At 41.2% G+C, this 19,599-nt stretch overlaps 1 protein-coding gene across 3 annotated transcripts in view; it reads right to left on the minus strand.

The window, feature by feature from the left end:
- ctdp1 (CTD (carboxy-terminal domain, RNA polymerase II, polypeptide A) phosphatase, subunit 1) overlaps window positions 1-19,599 on the minus strand; it is a 306,403-nt gene that overhangs the window by 217,072 nt on the left and 69,732 nt on the right. For all 3 annotated transcript variants that reach the window (XM_043688613.1, XM_043688612.1, XM_043688614.1), the window contains exons 7-8: window positions 12,308-12,474; window positions 3,657-4,781 (exon numbers count right to left, since the gene is read on the minus strand). In XM_043688613.1, the coding sequence (XP_043544548.1) occupies window positions 3,657-4,781; window positions 12,308-12,474 (1,292 nt within the window). The remainder of the gene's footprint in view (window positions 1-3,656; window positions 4,782-12,307; window positions 12,475-19,599) is intronic.

Here is a 19,599-nt window from a genome sequence, read left to right on the forward strand (position 1 = left end):
TGCCTAGCTCCTTTTCCACCTATCCACTCCACCCTCTCCTCCCTGACCTATCACCTTCATCTCCTCCCCCACTCACCCATTGTACTCTATGCTACTCTCTCCCCACCCTCCTCTAGCTTATCTCTTCACGCTTCAGGCTCACTGCCTTTATTCCTGATGAAGGGCTTTTGCCCGAAACGTCTATTTCAAAGCTCCTTGGATGCTGCCTGAACTGCTGTGCTCTTCCAGCGCCACTAATCCAGAATTATGTATTTCATAGCAAGTAGGAGGAATTAGCATCTTTATCCTGTAATAACTGCAAGGATTGGAATGTAAGTTCATGAGATGCATTGCAAGATCCCAAGGATTAATGATAAAAACGTATGGTAAACATCATGAGATCATGGGAGAACCTAGGGTTATCCATAGGGGTGTCCATCATTGATCAGATGCTTACAGGATTGGATGTATAGATAAGGAAGATGGAACAATGACATGAATGTTGCATGTAATTATTGTAATGTGAAGGGTGCAAAAAGTTTATAATTTATTGGGAGAGTTACAGTGTCACTGACCTCTCCTCTGATCTGAGTTGTAATTAAGAGGGCAACGAGGCCCCATGTGAAAGACAGATTCAGAGAGTTCACTGGCCTCTCTCATGCTGCATGATAAGGAGTTCCAAAGAGAGATTGATATGTGTGACTGAACACAGAGCTCAAGACTCTTCTTTGACATCTCTCCCCAATCGGAATTAAAAGCAATTAGCCATGTTTGGGAGGAGGAGGAGTCAAAGCTACATGAACAAAAGTGATCCGGCATCTGCTTGATAACTGGCTGCAAGGACAACTGATTACCCTCAGAAAAAAATAAGGAGTCAATCAGTTTTGTCTTCAAAACCGACAGTCAATGCCAAATATAACAAGGATAAGGGAAGTTACTTCTCATAAGAAGGCAAGCTGCAGGCTTGATAGTTTCAGAGCAGTAGTCAATAACTTGGATGAAACAATCTAAAGAATCATCAATAATATCACACCATAGATATGAAAGATACAAATCTGTTTATGAATCCAACATCAGAACACTTCTTTTAGCAGAACTTCAAAAAAAAAACACTGCACATGGGCCAAACCCTGGATATCAGAGACGGTCACTGTTGGCTGGAGTTGTAGCTAAATTCCACCATTAATCATGAAATAGCCAAGCTGGGTTGAGAGGCTTAACTGGCTTACTTGAGTTGTCTTATTTTTGTTGCTACATGAATAAAGTTTAAATCATTCATTCAGTATGTGATTATTGGTGAATTTCTTAATAAGTAGCAAATTAAAAATAACTTGTGGTGATTTACCGATAACACCCCTATCTGTCTACTTGAACTACAATGTTGTATCTCCCTGCGCTTGCCTTCCTTAGTTACAGCATGCTTTCTGAAGTGTAACAACTCAGAAATAAGCTACTTGATCATAAACCAGTGTCCCTTTCCATTTAAGGCCTCTTCCCAAGACTCACTTAACATCAGAAAAATACTATTTCTCTCTTAATGTTCTTACACAGCTTTCACTTAAATGCATTAATGCTATTCGCCTCAACTGCAGCTTGTGGCAGTAAGCTCATATCTTCACCATTCACTGGGTAAAGGTGGAAATGAAATAAAGACAAACATGAGAGAGAGCCATAAAGAGGAAGAGGAGTAAAAGACAAGCAAATGAGAGGGTGAGTGGGAATAGAAATGAGGGGGTAAATGGTTCTGATATTTATTCTATCATATACACTTATAGCTGATAATCTTGCCTGGTTTTATTACATGCAGCATCACTGAATGCTGCCTTAGCAGATCTCATTTCAAAGTCACCTTAGGGCTCATGAACACTAACGTTTAGAAACTTGCATTGCCCATTGTCTAAAAGCACCATCGGGTGCATATTCAGATACTTGAGATGTGATTGCGTTTTTATTGCAGCAGCACTATGCTGTGTAACATAAATATAGAGCAGTAAGAAAATACAACCATCCGTTATTTGGAGCCACGTGATTTAAAAGCAATGCTGAACAATGACCTTTCTCCTCTCTAAAATATACGCCTTTTTTCATTAACAAATTAAAAATGTCAATAGAAAGTGTTCTTCCAGGGTTGAGGATGAAGGTTGATGCCAGAACAAGGTGGGAGGAAGGGGAGGAGGGGGTACAGATTAGAAAGACCCCATAGGATGGTTCTCTGCTCTTACCTCCACTCACTCTGCACATTACTGGAGACATTTTGGAACTGCAGCAATCTCACGAGACTTGCCAGCAATGAAGACCCAGAGGCGATTTCGAGACCTGGTGGCACTGTAATTTCAAAATGGGGACGTCCAGGAGGCCATCAGGTCTGATTGTACATGCATCAACTCAAAGACATTTTAGTAATATATACATTTTCTTAAATAACATGTCTCCAGATCAAATGCTTATTTTCCCACATAAATCAACGGCTGTGAGCAAATCTGTGCAATCTAAAACATATCTTGAGACTTCTACTATCAACTGAATGCAGAACTGAACTGTATCCAAAGGATAACCAACTTTACCAATCCTCTTGCCTTTTACTCGCCCGTGCTCACTGAACCTCTCCTTCCATGTAAACTCTTCTATTCATACTTTAGGCCAACCTCTCAATTTTGCCAACTCACATGGAATCTCTACCCCAGTCTCTCAATCACCAGTAAAGACCTTTTCTGCTTTCTCTTTCCATTACTCGCTATTCAGTTTCCCATGTGTGCCTGCGAAAAAAAACATCAACTTGCCTATGGCACTTTGACTCTTACCTCAGCCCATTTGTTACTGATCCCCTCATCCATGTATCGGTTACCTCCAAGCTTGACATTTCAGATGGTCTCTTCGTTAGCCTCCCATCTTCCACCAGCTGAAATCTGAACTCTGCCAAAATATTGCTGCCCATATCCTACTCACACAAAGTCGAGCACACTGACATGTCTACTAATGTTTCAAGTTTAAAACTGTCCTCTTGATGGTCAAATTCTTCCCAGGCCTGAGCCCTCCCACAAAGTTCTTTTTTTTAAAAATAGTCCTACAAATCTCCAGGAATTCTGCATTCTTCCCCAACTCCTGCCTCTCATACATGGTCCACTCTTTCCACATCATCACTGGGTGAGTGCTGTTAGCCAGCTAGGCGCTCTGCTCTAGAATTCCCTCACTGAACCCCTCTCACCTCCTTTAAGATCAGGCTTCAAACCTGACTCTTTGTCCAGTATTTTAGACACCTATCTTACTAGCTCTTTCTTTGACTTGGTGCCAAGTACTTTCTTGTTATACATCTTTGGGATGTTGAAGGTGCTAAATAAATGCAAGCTATTGTTATGGATTTTCTCACTTGAACCGATGGAATAGTGCGCAGGACAGATATTGCATTTGAAATAAAGGGTATATTCCTAGATACACAATCCCACAGTGAAAAAGGGATTCAAAGGGAATTAAATTTATATTTGTAACCAACATGTATAACATCTGTTCGATGGGATGCATGAGATGCAGCATTGTGATTGGAAGTGGCAAACAATCCATCACCTCGTCTTATAATACAAGTAACAACCGCAATCCAATTGCTTTCATACACCTTAAAGGTATCATTCTTCATTCTGCAAAAATAAAAAGGACAGCAACACGATCATGAATGTACTCACCAGGTCGAGCTGCAATTAAGTGAGTTGTCCTGTTGGGGTCTTTGGGATTTAAACATAAGCTTTTTTTAACCTTGGCTCCAAGTGCAGTAGCATGATACCACTCTCTTGTCTTTTCTATGGGGTAGTTTGTGGGGTAAAGTCCACTGAATATTATCGTCGTGCCTTCAAGTGCCTTGCTCTTCAGTTCCGGAACAATCTTTCGTAGGTCAGGCACTTGTCTCTCCTTTTTAAGGTACTTGTCGTACTGGGCAAAATACTCAGTGTGGACATGGACCAGGATTGTTTCCAAGTACATCAAGTGGTCATCCTCATCTTGGTCCTCCTCTTCCACATCCATGCTCTGGTCCAGAGACTCACCCATTGTAACTCCAGACTGTTCACTATTCTGAGACTCGGTTTCAGCCTCTTTCTTATCGGTGCAGCCATTTCCAACATCACCCAGTGAGTCCTGATCATCATCCCCCTCAGGACCTTGATCAGTGTTTTTGTCCTGCGAATCGCACCCCGGTAGATCGCCTGCCTTTTCCTTGTCCGAATGGTTCAGTTTCGCTTTGATCGGCACAGGACCCCCTTTCCTTTGTTTCCTGGACTTCTGCTCAGTCGAACTCTTCTGCTCCTTCTCAGCGTCTAAACTTGAAGTAGGCGAGGGTGACGTGGAGTCTCTCTTGCCCTCCTGTGAGTCGCTGTCACTGTCACTTGACAAATCAAAATCAAGCTCGCTACTAACCTGAGTTAAGTGACTCTCAGCTTCCTTGCTGCGTTGCTCCATGTTACTTTCTGCCACCCTAACACCACACTCAAGTGAGTGTTCCAATTCGTCTGCTTTCACAGAAGCATCAGCAGTTTTGGTGCAAGAATCACTGGCATCGCATAAAGATTTCCTCTCGTTTGCTTTGTCACACGAATCCCTGATGCTAGGACCACAGTTTAAGGATTCAGCACTTTTTGAAGGTTCTTCGTTTACAACACCACTGCTACCATTTTGTTTCTTCAAACACTCCCCAAGACCATTACTCTGCTCTGTTGCCTCGGACTCTGCACTGGCCCTGTCACTCGTGCTGGCAGTGTCCATAGAAACAGAAGCCAAATGTTCCGAGCTCTCTGCAGGCTTTGTGGAATGGTTTACTGAAGAACAGAGAAAGAAAGAAAACAAGATTAACTCATTTTCAGCTTAAAATGTCGATTCTCTAGCAAATACCGCAGCTCATCAACAGCCACAAAGAGGGCAATTTTCAGTAAAGGCAAATTGTTCAAGTTCCCACCGGTTGGTGGGACGAGGATTGAAGGACACAAATTTGGGCAAACGGCGTTTCCGGTGGAGGAAGGCAGGCAGAAGGTTTGGATGGAGGGAGAATTCCTCTGTCGCAACAGGTTATGATTCACTTGCTGCCTATGAAAATGGTAAAAACGAGTTGATGAAAGATTTCGAAAGGAAAACAGATAGGTACATACAAAAGAACATAAGAACCAGGAGCAGGAGTAGGCCTTCTGCTCTTTTGAGCCTGCTCCGCCATTTAATAAGATCATGGCTGATCTTTTCATGGACTCAGATCCACTTACCCACCCTCTCACAGTATCCCTTAATTCCTTTACTGGTAAAAAAAAACTCTCTTAGCTTTAAAAACATTTAGTGAAATAGCATCAACTATTTCAGTGGGCAGGGAATTCCATAGATTTACAACCCTCTGGGTTAAGAAGTTCTTCCTCAATTTAGTCCTAAATCTGCTCCCCATAATTTTGATGCTATGCCCACTTGTCCTAGTTTCACCTGCCAGTGGAAATATCCTTCCTACATCTACCTTATCTATTCCCTTCATAATTTTATACATTTCTATAAAGATCCCCCCTCCTCTCATTCTTCTAAATTCCAATGAATATAATCCCAGTCTATTCAGTCTCTCCTCATAAGCTAACCCCCTCAACTCCAGAATCAACCTCATGAACCTCCTCTACATCCTCTCTAGTGCCAGTACATCCTTTCTCAAGTAAGTAGACCAAAACTGCAAATACTACTCCAGGTGTGGCCTCACCAGCACCCTGTACAGCTGCAGCATAACCTCTCTGCTTTTAAACTCAATCCTCTTTAGCAGCGAAGGACAAAATTCCAATTGTCTTCCTACTTACCTGTTGCACCTACAGGCCAACCTTCTGTGATTCATGTACAAGGACACCCAGTTCCCTCTGCACAGCAGCATTCTGCAACATTTTACCATTCAAGTAATAATCCTTTTTACTGTTACTCCTACCAAAATGGATGACTTCACATTTATTAACATTGGATTCCATCTGCCAGACCTTTGCCCACTCAAAGTATTCTGTTCCTCTGTAAAGTTTCACAGTCCTCTGCACACTTTGCACTGCCACTCATCTTAGTGTTATCTGCAAACTTTGACACACTACATGTGGTCCCCAACTCCAAAACATTTAAATTTGTGACTGAAATAAAGCTACTGAGCTATGGGGGGGTCAATAGGCCAATTGGACTGCTCTAAAAACAGCTGACACTGATTCAATAGCCAACAACCCTCTTTCTGTATCTTAATGCCTCTATAAGTCATTGTTCAATAAGTGAAGACAAAACGTGAATAAAACTGAGCTGTAAAACTATGCCAACTTACAGAACTGAAACTTCTCTGTTCACGTTCTGGGATCATAGAATCAAGTGTAGACTACTTAGTTCCTTGAGTCAGTTCCATCACTCATGTAAGACCATGGCTAATCCATATCTCAACTTCACCTCTCCACTTTGATCTGAAATTCTTAACAATCTTACCAGTCAGAAATCTGTCCATCAATGGCACACATTAAATTAACCACATGTTTCTTACATTAGCTTTCAATTCCTTTATTTTTGAAAAGATACATACTCCAATATTTTTGGCCTTCCCATGACTAAGAGTGAGGCAACAATGGAAAGTCAGCAGCAGCAGCAAAGTGTTGCCAAAACTGTGGTGGTAAGTCTGCATGTCAATACAAAGATGGCATTGCCTGGTTTAATTCTTCTCATTGGGAGCAGACATGGTCCAACACAACATCGCACTAGGTTAAATTCTGAAGACTTTGAGAACATTTTGGTAAAGGCCATTTTACATTTTGTCAGGACTTTCAGAAACATTCCAACCAACCCAATTATCAACTTATTAAAAAGAAACCTTGGCCTTTTCTTACCCTTCATCCACAAGGGAGACTGTAAAGATGCCTGGACAGTTGATTTATCAGGAAGGGATTATTTGAGGAAACAACTGAAACCCACATAATGCGAGATAATCAAGGAACGTCAAAGCAGATCTTGGAAGGATACTGTAACAAAAGAGCAAGTACTGCCAATTGAAGACAAAATTTGAGATCTTGCTCAAGAGTGGCATGCGGACATCAATCCAGTGAGATGGTTCATGGGAGAAATCATATCTACAGCATTTGCCCAAGATTATGGCTGAGCAAATAGTTAAGACCACAACTAAAAAACTGACTGACGTCAAGCCTACCTGAACACAACCCTTTACAGGTAAACTTTAAAAAAAAGGAATTAACCTGGGCCGACAATGTCTCTAATTCACTCACACTCAATACCATCACAGTTAAATGAAACTCTTTAAGAGGTTAATTAATGGCATAAGCTATGTGCCAATATGGTTCCTGCGAGATCATGTATTGCAGCTCAGCTTACATACTGTGCTACTTTTCTAATCAAAAGTTAATGTTGTTTTACAGTTTCTTGGTTTCAAAGATAAGGTTTTGTACATCTTGGCTCTATCACTGCTTATGCCGTTTATAACCAAACACGGCTGAACACAAGGTTACATCCAAGCAGAAAACACTGGAATTCACAGATCCAGCATTACTAAGAATCTCAGACTTGGATAGCTTGGTTAAGGTAAATCTGTAGAACTACACCTGAATCCTCATGTGGGCATATTTAACAGCAAAGACAAAAGAAAACTGCAGATGCTAGAATCCAAAGTAGACAGGCAGGAGACTGGAAGGACACAGCAAGCCAGGCAGCATCAGGAGGTAGAGAGTGGAACCCTTCGTCTGGACTGGGGATGGGTGTACGGGGAGCTGCAAAAAAAGTGGGTGGCAGGGGCAGGGTGGTGAAGTGGGCTAAGTGAAGACAGGTAGGCGGTACAGCCTGGTTGGTCAATGGGAGGAATGAATCCAGTTGGTGGCTGGGAGGAGTGGAAGGGGAGGAGCTGAGAAGGGAGTCGGGGGATGGGAAGGGAGGTTATTTGAAATTGGAGAACTCAATGTTGAGTCCTTTGGGCTGTAGGCTGCCCTGGCGGAAGATGAGGTGTTGCTCCTCCAAATTGCGGTTTGGTTCGTTGTGGCAATGGAGGAGGCCAATGATGGTCATGTTGGAAAGGGAATGGGAAGGGGAATTAAAATGGGTGGTAACTGGGAGGTCCGGTTGGCCACTGTGGGCCTGGGCTGAGATGCTCGCTGAACCGTTCCCTAAGTTTACGTTTGGTCTCCCCGATATAGAGAAGACCACATCAGGAGTACCTGATTGCAGTAAACTAGGTTGGAAGAGAGGCTGCCACTTAAAATCACCCATGTGAAAATGAGGAAATCCAATGTGGGTTACATTACTAAATACATCAATTCATAGGGTCATAGAGTTATACAGCATGGAAACTGTCCTTTCAGCCCAACTTGTCCATAGTAACTAGACTTCCTAGCCCCTGAATGAGTCCCATTTGCCTGTGTTTGGCCCATATCCCTTTTATCTTTCCTACAAATGTACCTGTCCAAATGTCTTTTAAACATTGCAAACCCATTTGCCTGTGTTTGGCCCATATCCCTTTTATGTCCAAATGTCTTTTAAACATTGCAAATATACCTGCTCTCCCATTCTCTCTGGCAGCTCATTCCACATACATACCTACCTTTGTGTGAAAAATACTGCCCCTCAGGTCCCTTTTAAATCTTTCCCCTCTCATCTTAAACCACTTATCTTCTAGTTTTGGACTCCCTTACCCCGGGAAAAAGACTTTGGCTGTTCACCATATCTACGCCGCTCATGATTTTATAAACCTCTTCGAAAGGTCACCCTTCAGCCTCATACGCTCCATGCAAAACATCCCAGCCCATCCAACCTCCTTATAACTCAAACCTTCCAATCTCGATAACATCCATATAAATTTTTTTTGCACTCTTTCCAGTTTATTAACATTGTTGCTACAGCCGGGGGTCCAGAAATATATGCAGCATTCCAAATGTGACCTTACGAATGTCTTGTCCAGCTGTAACATGACATCCCAACTCCTGTACTCTATCCTCCGACCAATGAAGGCTAGCATGCCAAGTGCCTTCTTCACCATCCTAGCTATCTGTGAACCACTTTCAAGGAACTATATACATGCACCCCTAGGTTTCTCTATTCGACAACACTTCCCATTGCCCTATCGTTAATATGAAAGTCCTGCCCTAGTTTGCCTTACCAAAATGCGACACCTTGTATTTACCCAAATTAAACTTCATCTAGCATTCTTCGGCCAACTGGGCTAGTTGATCAAAGTCCTGTTGCACTTTTAGGTAACCTTCTTTATTGTCCACTAAACCACCAGTTTTGGTGTTCTCCGAAAACTTACTAACCATGCCTCCTATATTGTCATTCAGTTTGAGATAAAGAAAAATGGCTAAATTACACAGCTTAACAGATTGTTAAATATCATGGAAGATCTACAATATAGTGTATTGCGAATTCTCAATATGGGTACAGTAGTCTGTTTAATTTGACTTACAGCACTTTCTTCTGATTCATTTGTCAATAGAATGGTCAGACTGCTGAATCCTGATCTCGTGTTAAGTAATCGATATTCACTATTCTCCAGTTAGCCAAAAGGGAAGTCAATACGAAGTTAGTGAGGTGTTGGGGGGGGAATATTGATGCATGGCAATGGGTGCTGCTAGATAGTAAACAAAGATTACCAATGTTAAGAAACTTGCAGGAAACTATTTAGCAACAAAAGAGAAAAAATAGAATTTATGGGGAGTGCTAGCTGATACAGTGTCTAGTCTTTTATCTTGGGATCCCAAGTTCCAAATTTGTCCTGAAAATTTAAAGAGGGCACAATAACGTTCCAAAACCTTACTTTCAGCCACTGCGGTAGGCAAACGCAGAAGCCAAATTGTGCACAGCAAGATCCCACAAAAAAAGTCAAGTGACAGAAATGAAGGAAAATGATCCCTAACACACGTCTGATGATGAAGATTTCATCACTCTGTCAACTCTAGGGACAAAATAAGAAATCACAGAACCTTTACAATGTGGAAGCAGGCCAAATATTTGCATCTACTTTGTAGAGAGAACCAAAGTTAGGATGAGAGTTTACTATGATAAAGATGCTGACCAGCTGATGGGTTGGTGGTTGGGGCGGGGGTGGAATACTTGATGGGAAAGGGATGGTCAAGTTGGAAAGTGTCAAGAGAATTTCTCTGCATGCCTCGTAAACAGTATATGTAGCAATGTGGAAAGGTTGGCATGTGGTCTGCTGTTGCTAGGGGTGGAGGGAACAAAATTTACAGAGTAAAGCTAGCTCCAACTGGTCCAGAACATGGAATGTACATTTTCAAGGGTGTATTATTGCATCATCCTGCTCACAGCATGAGTGTCTGAAAGTCATGAAAAAGCAAACTGCAGACTGAGACTGCAGAAGACAGCCTGGCATTCCCTGGTGTTTTCAGCATTTCTGATAAATGTGACAACATTATTGGAATATTCTGGAAGGCAGCCACTGGCCTGCATAATGCTGCATTGGCAGAGTAAGTATACTAAACAAGAGGGAAATAGAAAACAACTCCTTTGCTGGAGCCGAAGAGCAGAAAGTCAGGTTCAAGGGAGTTACTGACAGAAGGTACATGGTTGCTATGCAGACTTCACCCCATAACGCACTCCAATTTGGTTTAAGTGGATGACTCCCAATTTTTAAATCTTCCATATTCTTATGGTTCCATATTCTCCCATAAGTGAAAACATCCAAAGCACTTGCGATTGATGGAACGTTTTTTTTTTCACATTGTTCATAGGATGTGGACATTACAGACTAGGTCTTTTTTCATTGGAGAGTAGGAGCTTGAGGGGTGACCTTATAGAGGTGTATAAAATCATGAGGGGCATGGATAAGGTGAATATCAAAGGTCTTTTCCCCAGGGTAGGGGAGTAAAAAACTAAAAGGCAAAGTTTTAAGGTGAGAGGATGAACATTTATAAGTTGACCTAAGGGGCACCCTTTTCGCGCAGACGGTGGTTCGCATGTGGAATGAATGGCCAGAGGAATTGGTAGATTCAAGTACAGTTACAACATTTAAAAGCTATTTGGACAGGTACATGAATAGGAAACATTTAGAGAAATATTGGCCAAACATAGGTAAGTTGGACTAGTTAGTTTGAGAAACTTGGTCGGCATTGACTAGTTGGACCGAAGGGTCTGTTTCCATGCTGTGAGACTCTATGACTTTTCATAGCAATGTTGCTACACGAGTCAGTGATGAAAGGGATGAAATTCTCCTCCAGATTAACTAAGTCACCTATAACCTTGGTACATCTATAGCAGCATACTGGCCAATAAAGCTGGAATCCCCAGTGGCAATTTGAAAGTTGTACAAATACATTATTGTCACCATAAAAATACTACAGGCAATTGAGAGATCTTTGTTATATATTTCTGTCAGCTTCAACTATCTTAATTCGCATCTCCACTAGGTAGCAGTGTGTGGAAAAAGTACTATAAACTGCAACAGTATGCTACAACCCATTCTTGCTTCCACAGTGAGGAGTCAAGTCTTACTGCAGCAAATCTTGTAGTGACCAGACCCTTGCAGGAAATAATACTTCAATCTATTTACTGTGAAATGAATATTCCGTTCTTGTCCTTAAAACTATTATCCCTCAACAATGCCTCTGTCTGGTACTGTGCCTGGAATATAATCCAACATGCTACAAATGTCCCAGTTAACAGCTTGTTTTGAGCCCAGATTTTTGCCACTCACCTTTCAACTCTTCTGAAGTGTCATCTTCGACTTAAAATGCTAACTCGGTTTCTCTCCCCACCGCAGGGGATGAACTTGGACTTCACCAGTTTCTTCATCCCCCCTCCCCCCACCTTGTCTCAGCCTCAGTGAGTCCCTCTCTCACTGCACACCCCCCACCTATCACATTTCCAACGCCCCTCCTCCAAGTCCCTCCTCCCTACCTTTTATCTTCTCCTGCTGAACACTCTCTGCTCATTCCTGAAGAAGGGCCTGTGCCCGAAACGTCGAATCTCCTGTTCCCTGGATGCTGCCTGACCTGCTGTGCTGTTCCAGCAATAAAGTTTCAACTTCTCTCCCCACAGGTACTGCTAGACACACTGAGTATTTTGAGTACTTCCTTTCTTTATTATTGCTGTAAGTACTGGTGAGGAAACTCACTGAGGTCCCATTTTACAGCTTATCCTCACAGTATGGTAGCAGAACAAACTTACATATGACCAAAATGTAACTTTGTGCCCAACCTCCACTAACTGACTTCAACCTCATTGCAGTGGGAAAGTGCCAAAGGTTCAATCAGAAAAGAGTATGTGGTCTCAACTACACTACTGGTTCAGGAATTCAAATGAATGCTGTATCTAAATGACGGATATTATAGTATGTCATAGGTTGATTTGCACTTACCCCTCTTTTTTGTCTGAGCATCCCTTGGTCCTGGTGGGGCATTGATATCCCCAGTCCCTTGAAAGTAGGTGTATTTTTTCACTGCTATTAGATTTGGTGCAAACTTCCAAACATCTTCACGATCATCAATGATGCATACCATTGAGTCACCACATGGAAAGAGGTTTCTAAATTGAGCAGAAAAGATACCTAAAATGTAAATGCCATTCTGAAATATGAAGAGTTCTACTCCTCCACTGAAATCCTAATTCTATTTAATAACACTTATTACATTGGCAGTCTTGCTGGTTTGAGAAATTAGGGAGGTGTTGAGGGAAATTCTTTATCATTGCTTTCGAGACATTTCCGGTAACATTCGAAAGTTTTTTTTTCATTCACAACTGATGAATTCCATTTATTAACACATCCACGATCACCAGGTCACAACTGCATAGCCCAAGAAAGCATACTTACTGTTATAATGTACAAAATGTGGCAGCCCATTTGCACACAACAAGCTCTCTCAACCAGCAACATGATTATCACCAGATAACCTGTATTTGTGGTTCTGACTGTTGATAAATATTGACTAGGATATTGTGGCCCTTCCTCATTTCCAAAATTGTGTTGTGGGATTTTTTTAAACACTCACTTTAGAGGACAGATGGGTTGCTGATGAATTATTCATCGAAAAGATGGTCCTCCTCAGACAATATAGCTCTACTTCAGTAACTTTAGCTTTGTGCTCAAGCCCAGGAGTAGGAACCTGGAAACTTGTGACTCAATGGCAAGAGAGCTACAAACTGAGTCAAAGCACTCCTTACAATCCGCAAGAAAAATAAACAGGTTCATGCGGGACATCACAACGTGTGATCTTTATCTGCAGATTCCATTCTTATTTAATCTTACCAGTAACCATTTCTGCTAGCCAATTTATAATGATCTTAGGGCAACTCATCTACATGAGTAATACTATGACACTACTGTTTGGGACATTTTACTCATGTTAAAACACTGACTTTTATCTACAGTTAACAGTAAGCAAAAATTAATTTCTATCACCTCCACTAGATAATCCAATACTGTAAAACAATAATCAGTCAATAAAGGTGCCTGTAGGACAAAAAAAGTTGTTTTCACACTTTTCTCATTGACTGAGATAGGATATTGAGATTTCAAACAACAGTAATAATTTTTTTAGTAAACAGTTTGTGCCAATATTATTTCTGAGCTGAATGAATAGCTACTGCACAATGACATTTTTTTAAGTTAAATAAAATAAACAAACTTTAATTACCAAAAAAATCATTGGCTTTAACTAAGTATGTAGACTCCTGTGACTTTCCTATATTAGTTCTGATAACTGTGGTAAATGCCATTTAAAAGAGTATTAAGCCAGCTGTTTTTCTAAGGCTATCTTTTTCCATCTGATTCTTAATGCTTGGCTGCTTCCTCAGTTTAATTATTTCCCTATCAGTTCACCACTTCACTTTGTGACCATCTTCAGGCTGTGTCTATCATGTGAGCGATGCAGGCATCGTTGATGATGAATTGGATCAGGACTGATGAACTGCCTTTAAGCTACATCTTTCTATCTTCTCTTCTTCTTATACTATTCCAATGGCACTGGATCATAGCAACTGTGGAAAAGCTTTTCACTGTATTTTACTGCTTTTCTCACTGTAAAATAAACATGACAATAAATTCATTCCCTTCCTGAGCTGCCATCTGTACTGATATTGTTATCAGAACACCAAAAAAGGCACAGATTAACCTGAGAACAAACCAACAGTCCGCAGGTGTTATGGTGATGGGATTAGACAAAGTAGGATGGGAGGGCATGCATGTGGAAATAAATAGTGAAATAAAGAATAGCAGACCACATAGGTAGAGTAGAAAGTGTGGTGCTGGAAAAGGACAGCAGATCAGGCAGCATTGGAGGAGCAGGAAAATCGACATTTCGGGCATAAGCCCTTCATCAGGAAGCCCTACTAAAAGGAATTTGAGCTCGTATCAGTGAAGGAACAGTGATGATAGTTTCAAGTTAGAATGGAAAATAACATGGAGGGTAACTTGTGAGTGGTGGCATTCATCTACTGCCCTTGTCCTTCTAGATGATAAAATTCATTTAATGGAAGGTGCTATTGAAGGAGATTTGTGGTGGATGGGGTGCAAATTAAGTGGCTGCTTTGCGTTGGATTGTGACATACATCTTGAATCTTGTTCATCGAGACAAATTGCAAGCATTCCATCAACCCCTGATCTGCCTTGCTGATGGCAGGCTTTGGGAGGTAATGATGTGAGCTATTTGCCAAAATTCCTCGCCTCTCATCTGCCCTTGTAGTCACAGTATTTGGATAGCCTAGATCAGTTTCTGGCCAATGGTAACTCCCAGGAGGTTGACAGTAGGGGATTTAGTGAAGGTGATGTTATTGACCATCAATAGTCAAATCCCCTCTTGTTCGAGATGGTCGTTGCCTGGCACTTGTAGGATACAAATGCTACTGATTAGTTCAAGCCTGAATATTCTTTAGATTGTAACAGTGGGCATGAACTGCTTCAGTACATCACCAGAACCATTTTTGTTCATGCTGTTACAACACGGGGTAAACCTCTCTGCTAATTTAAACCAGACACACAGAAAAGATTCGCCCCCATGCTGTAATCTGTTAAAATTCGAGAGGCCAAAAACAATCCCACAAGTCTCTATTTACAGTACAATGAATTTAAGAACTTTATTCTTTAACTCTAACATAGAATATTAACTAACAGCTATTTACAACTCCTTTCTCTAACCTATCTTTTTCTTTTCCCTCTACTATGCTAGTCTGATAAAACCCCTAATTAAGATTTACCAAAAATATCAAATTTCAAAACCAGCCAGCTGCCAGATCTTCTCTTTCTATCTTCCTCTGTCTTCTTTTCTTCTTAGGGATTTCTGTTTCACAGGTCACTGATAGATGAAGGTACCTTTAAGAGAGCTGTTCTTTGGGTAGTCTGCAGATGTTGGGGGATGGCAGCTTTCCTCCAACTGTTCAATTTTTTTTATGGTTTTATTCCCCAAAGCGTCCGTTCGTTTCATTGGTGTTAATATTGTCAAAATACTAAATTCAAACTTGATTGGAGTTTGGTATTTTGGGGCATAATTTAAAGTGATTGGCCGAATTTGATTTTTTTTTTGTCTCCAGGCAACCCAGCAAATCTAGCTGTTTGACCATATGTTACATTGTTACCTTGTTCAGAACATTTGGTGCTGTGTCAGGTAGTTCTGCTAGCTTTTAACTCTCTTAAAAGGTATAGTACCTCTTACAACTTCATAGCAGTGCTTTGCATGAGTGCAACCAGTGGAGAACTTTCCCCAGCTTTAAACCAAGGATAAAGTGAGATTTTTACCTTAAGGGTGGCTTAATTTAGTTAAGGAAGAAACCAAAATATTACAGTGACAGAAACAAAATCCAAACCTGGGTGCAAGAAGGACAAAATGTGGAAGTGAAAACAGCTAAAACAACAAGATTACATGAGAGGATCGGCATTAGATAGGTAAGGGGCGATCTTGGAGACTGCAAATTCTGTAACTCACTATGAGCAACAGAAGGTAAGAAAGTAAACTCTAAAGCACCATTCAAACCATCCACACTACCATTTCAGGTACTGCTCCAGAACGGACGTCAAACCATTTTTCATCAACTTCTGTAGCCAAAATCACTTTCTCAGCTCTCTACTGATTCAGAAAATCTCCTTATTTACTCAAGGAGTGCAAATTGTTTCTGTGGTAATAGCCACTAACTAAATACAGCATTGATAGTATCTCTGAGCTGTTGCCATATCATTCCAATTATCAAACCTTTTCATTGCCTTGCTCTTCCCTATAACAGTAACAAAGTTAAAAATCACACAACACCAGGTGTCCAAAGTGCTTCCAAATAAACGTATTGGACAATAACCTGGTGTTGTGTGATTTTTAACTTTTTCCACTCCAGTCAAACACCAACTCCTCCACATTATAATGGTAGCCTCCTTCAACTGTTTGAGCCCTCTAAACTCCTCCATGTTCTGGTCACATGTATATTCTTAACTAACATCACTCCACCAATGGCGGCTCTATCTTCTGTTGCATAGGCATCAAGCTCTGAAATTTCCTCCCTGAATCTCCTCACCTCTCTCTTTAACTTTGCACAAACTTTACTTAAACAGCCTGCAATATCTCCATTCTTTCTAATGACTTGACAATATTAACCATATAAATGCATTATAAACTGTTTATTCATTATTCATGGAAATGAAAGCACAAGACTCAGGAGATGGAGAAAATGGATCAGTGCAATTTGTGTATCAAAACAGTTATTTATGGAGTAAGTCAGTGGCAAGAGGTGAAGACAGGAAAAATACGTCCTTACAAAAAGTTCACAGCAGTTGAGTATAGGAGTTGGGAAGTCATCTTGTGGCTGTACAGGACACTGGTGAGGCCCTTTTTGGAATGGTACTTCAATACTGGTCTCCCTGCTAAAGATTGTTGTGAAACTTGAAAGGATTCAAAAACGATTTACAAGGATATTGCCAGGACTGAAAAGTTTGAGCAATAAGGAGAGGTTGACTAGACTGGGTTATTTTCCCTAGAGCATTGGAGGCTGAGGAATGACCATACAGAAGTTTATAAAATCATAGGTTGAATAGTCGAGGTCTTTTTCCCCAGAGTAGGGGAGTCCAAAACTAGAGGGCCTAGGTTTAAAGTGAGAAGGGAAAGATTCAAAAGGGACCTGAGGAGCAACTTTTTCACACAGAGGGTGGTGCACATGTGGATTGAGGTGCCAAAGGAAGTGGTGGAGGCTGGTACAATTACAACATTTAAAAGGCACCTGGATGGGTATATGAACAGGAAGGGTTAAGAGGGATATAGGCCAAATACTGGCAAATGGAACTAGATAATTTAGGACATCTGGTCAGCATGTACAAGTTGGACTGAGGGTCTGTTTCTATACTGTACATCTCTATGATGCTAAGCACTTTCTTATTCATCATTCCTTTACTTGCAAGAGATGATCTTCCATCTGGCAGAAATTAGAACCTCACTCAGAACAAATCCATCAGATCTTTCCCCCCTTTTCAAATTATAATTCCTCATTGCACTCCAGGCACTTTTCCCCAAATACAGAAGCATATAAACTCTTTATTTATACATGTAAGCTCCTGAACTGAATTGGATTTCCTGAGTAGGAGAGGATGTTTCTTGATTATCTTTCTCTTTAGTGTCCCTGGTCGTTTCTACTTTTTTTTTGCTTTTCCCAGGAAATGTAACTAGTGGAGGGATAGGCAGACGGACGTCATACAGCACGGACCAGCTGTCTTCTCTTGCCTGTTTGGGTATGTAAAATAAGTTACAAATTTGTGTGTTTAATTCTGTAGTCAAGATGATGCTCCATGAGTACAGGTAAACCAACAGCAGAAATGAAAATCGCAGCTTCTCCATTGGAAGTTCTCACACACTTAGTGGAATCGTATTTCAGGCTCAATCTTTAGTCAAATTTTAAAAAAAAAAACAAGCATTTCAACAGAACAAAACAGAAGAGTGCGGTGAGAAACAGTTAAAACAAAGAACTGCCCAGGTACTGCCTGTGCACAAAAAGCAGGACAAATCCGATCGATTGTCAGCACTTCAGTCTGCTCTTGATCATCAGAAAAGTGATGGAAAGGAGTTGTCAATAGTACTATCGAGCAGCACTTGCTCAACAATAACCTTCTGATGCTCAGTCTGGGTTCCTCTAGGGCCCCTCAGCTCCTGACCTCATTCCAGCCTATGTTCAAATATGGACAAAAGCTGTGAATTCTAGAGGTTAGGCAAGAGTGACAGTCACAAAGGCCACATTCGACCAAATGTGGCATCAAGAAGCCTTAGAAAACAGGAATCAATGAGAATCCGGGAACAAACTCTCTGCCGGTTGGAGTCATGCCTGGCACAAAGAAAGATAGTATTGGTTGTTGGAGGTCAATTATCTCAGCTCCAAGACTTCTCTGCAGGAGTTCCTAAGGATACCATACCCCATGCAGTCATTCTAAACTCAGAAGTGGGTAGATTTGCTGATGATTGCGCGATGTTCTGCAGCATTCATGATTCTGCAATAGTGAAGCAGTCTATGCCCAAATATAGTAAGCCCTGGTCAATATCCAGACTTGAGCTTATTTGCGACGTGTAACATATGTAAATTGCAAACGTTAGACAATGACCATCTCTAAAAAGAATCTAGCCATCGCATTTTGGTGTTTAGTGGCATTAGCACCACTACATCCCCTGCTATTGACACCCTGGCTGTTACCATTCACCAGACACCAAACTGGACTCGCCATATAAATGCTGTGGCTACAACGGCAGGTCAGGAGTCTGGAATTCTGCAGCAAATAACTTATCCCCCGATTCTATAAAGTCTGTCTATCATCTACAGGCTACTAGTCTGGATGAATGCAGCTCCAACAACATTCAAGAAGCTTGAAACCACCCAGGACAAAGCAGCCCACTTGATTAGCATCACAGACATTCAGTCACTCTACCATCAATGCTCAGTAGCAACAGCGTGTATTATCTAGAAGGTGCACTGTAGAAATTCACCAAAGTCTCTTTGCATCTTCTAAAGCCATGAAAACGTCCATCTAGGTGGACGAGGACAAAAGTAAAATAAGAACACCACCACCTGCAGTTTCCCTCTCAGTCTCCAAGCCACTTGCCATCCTGACTTGGAAGTATATTGCTGTTCCTTTATGCCCGTTGGGTTCATCCGCATCAAACGGACCGCAGTGGTTCAAGAAGGCAGCTCACCACCACCACCTTCTCCAGGGATGAACAATAAACAATGGCACAGCCAGTGACATCCACATCCCGCTTAAAAGAACATTTTTCTTAAGCTCCATGAAAAAAGACTTGCATTCATACAGCATCTTTCACAACCATAAGACATTCCTAGTATTTATTTCACTTTTATTGGAGTGGTTTTTAAACTGTAGTCCCTGTTGTAATATAATAAAAGTGACAGCCAATTAGCGTACAAGTTTCCTCAAAGAACAGTGAGTGAATGAGAAGATAATGAGCTTTAGTGATGGTGGTAGAGCAATAAATACTTGCCAAGAAACTGGTAGGAACTTGCCTGCTCTTCTTCAAAATAACCCCATGGCATCTTTTACATCTGCATGAGAAGGGCAATGAGGGTATTGTCTTATCCAAAACACACTGTAAAATGTGCCGACTGTTCCCAGCAATTTTATTCTCCCCTTTCAGGTTTCAAGTGACTTTTTTGTTTGTTCAAGTCCCCCTACCTCACAAGAAC

This window comes from Chiloscyllium plagiosum, chromosome 4, assembly GCF_004010195.1.
Source record: "Chiloscyllium plagiosum isolate BGI_BamShark_2017 chromosome 4, ASM401019v2, whole genome shotgun sequence".
Classification (NCBI taxonomy): Eukaryota; Metazoa; Chordata; class Chondrichthyes; order Orectolobiformes; family Hemiscylliidae; genus Chiloscyllium; species Chiloscyllium plagiosum.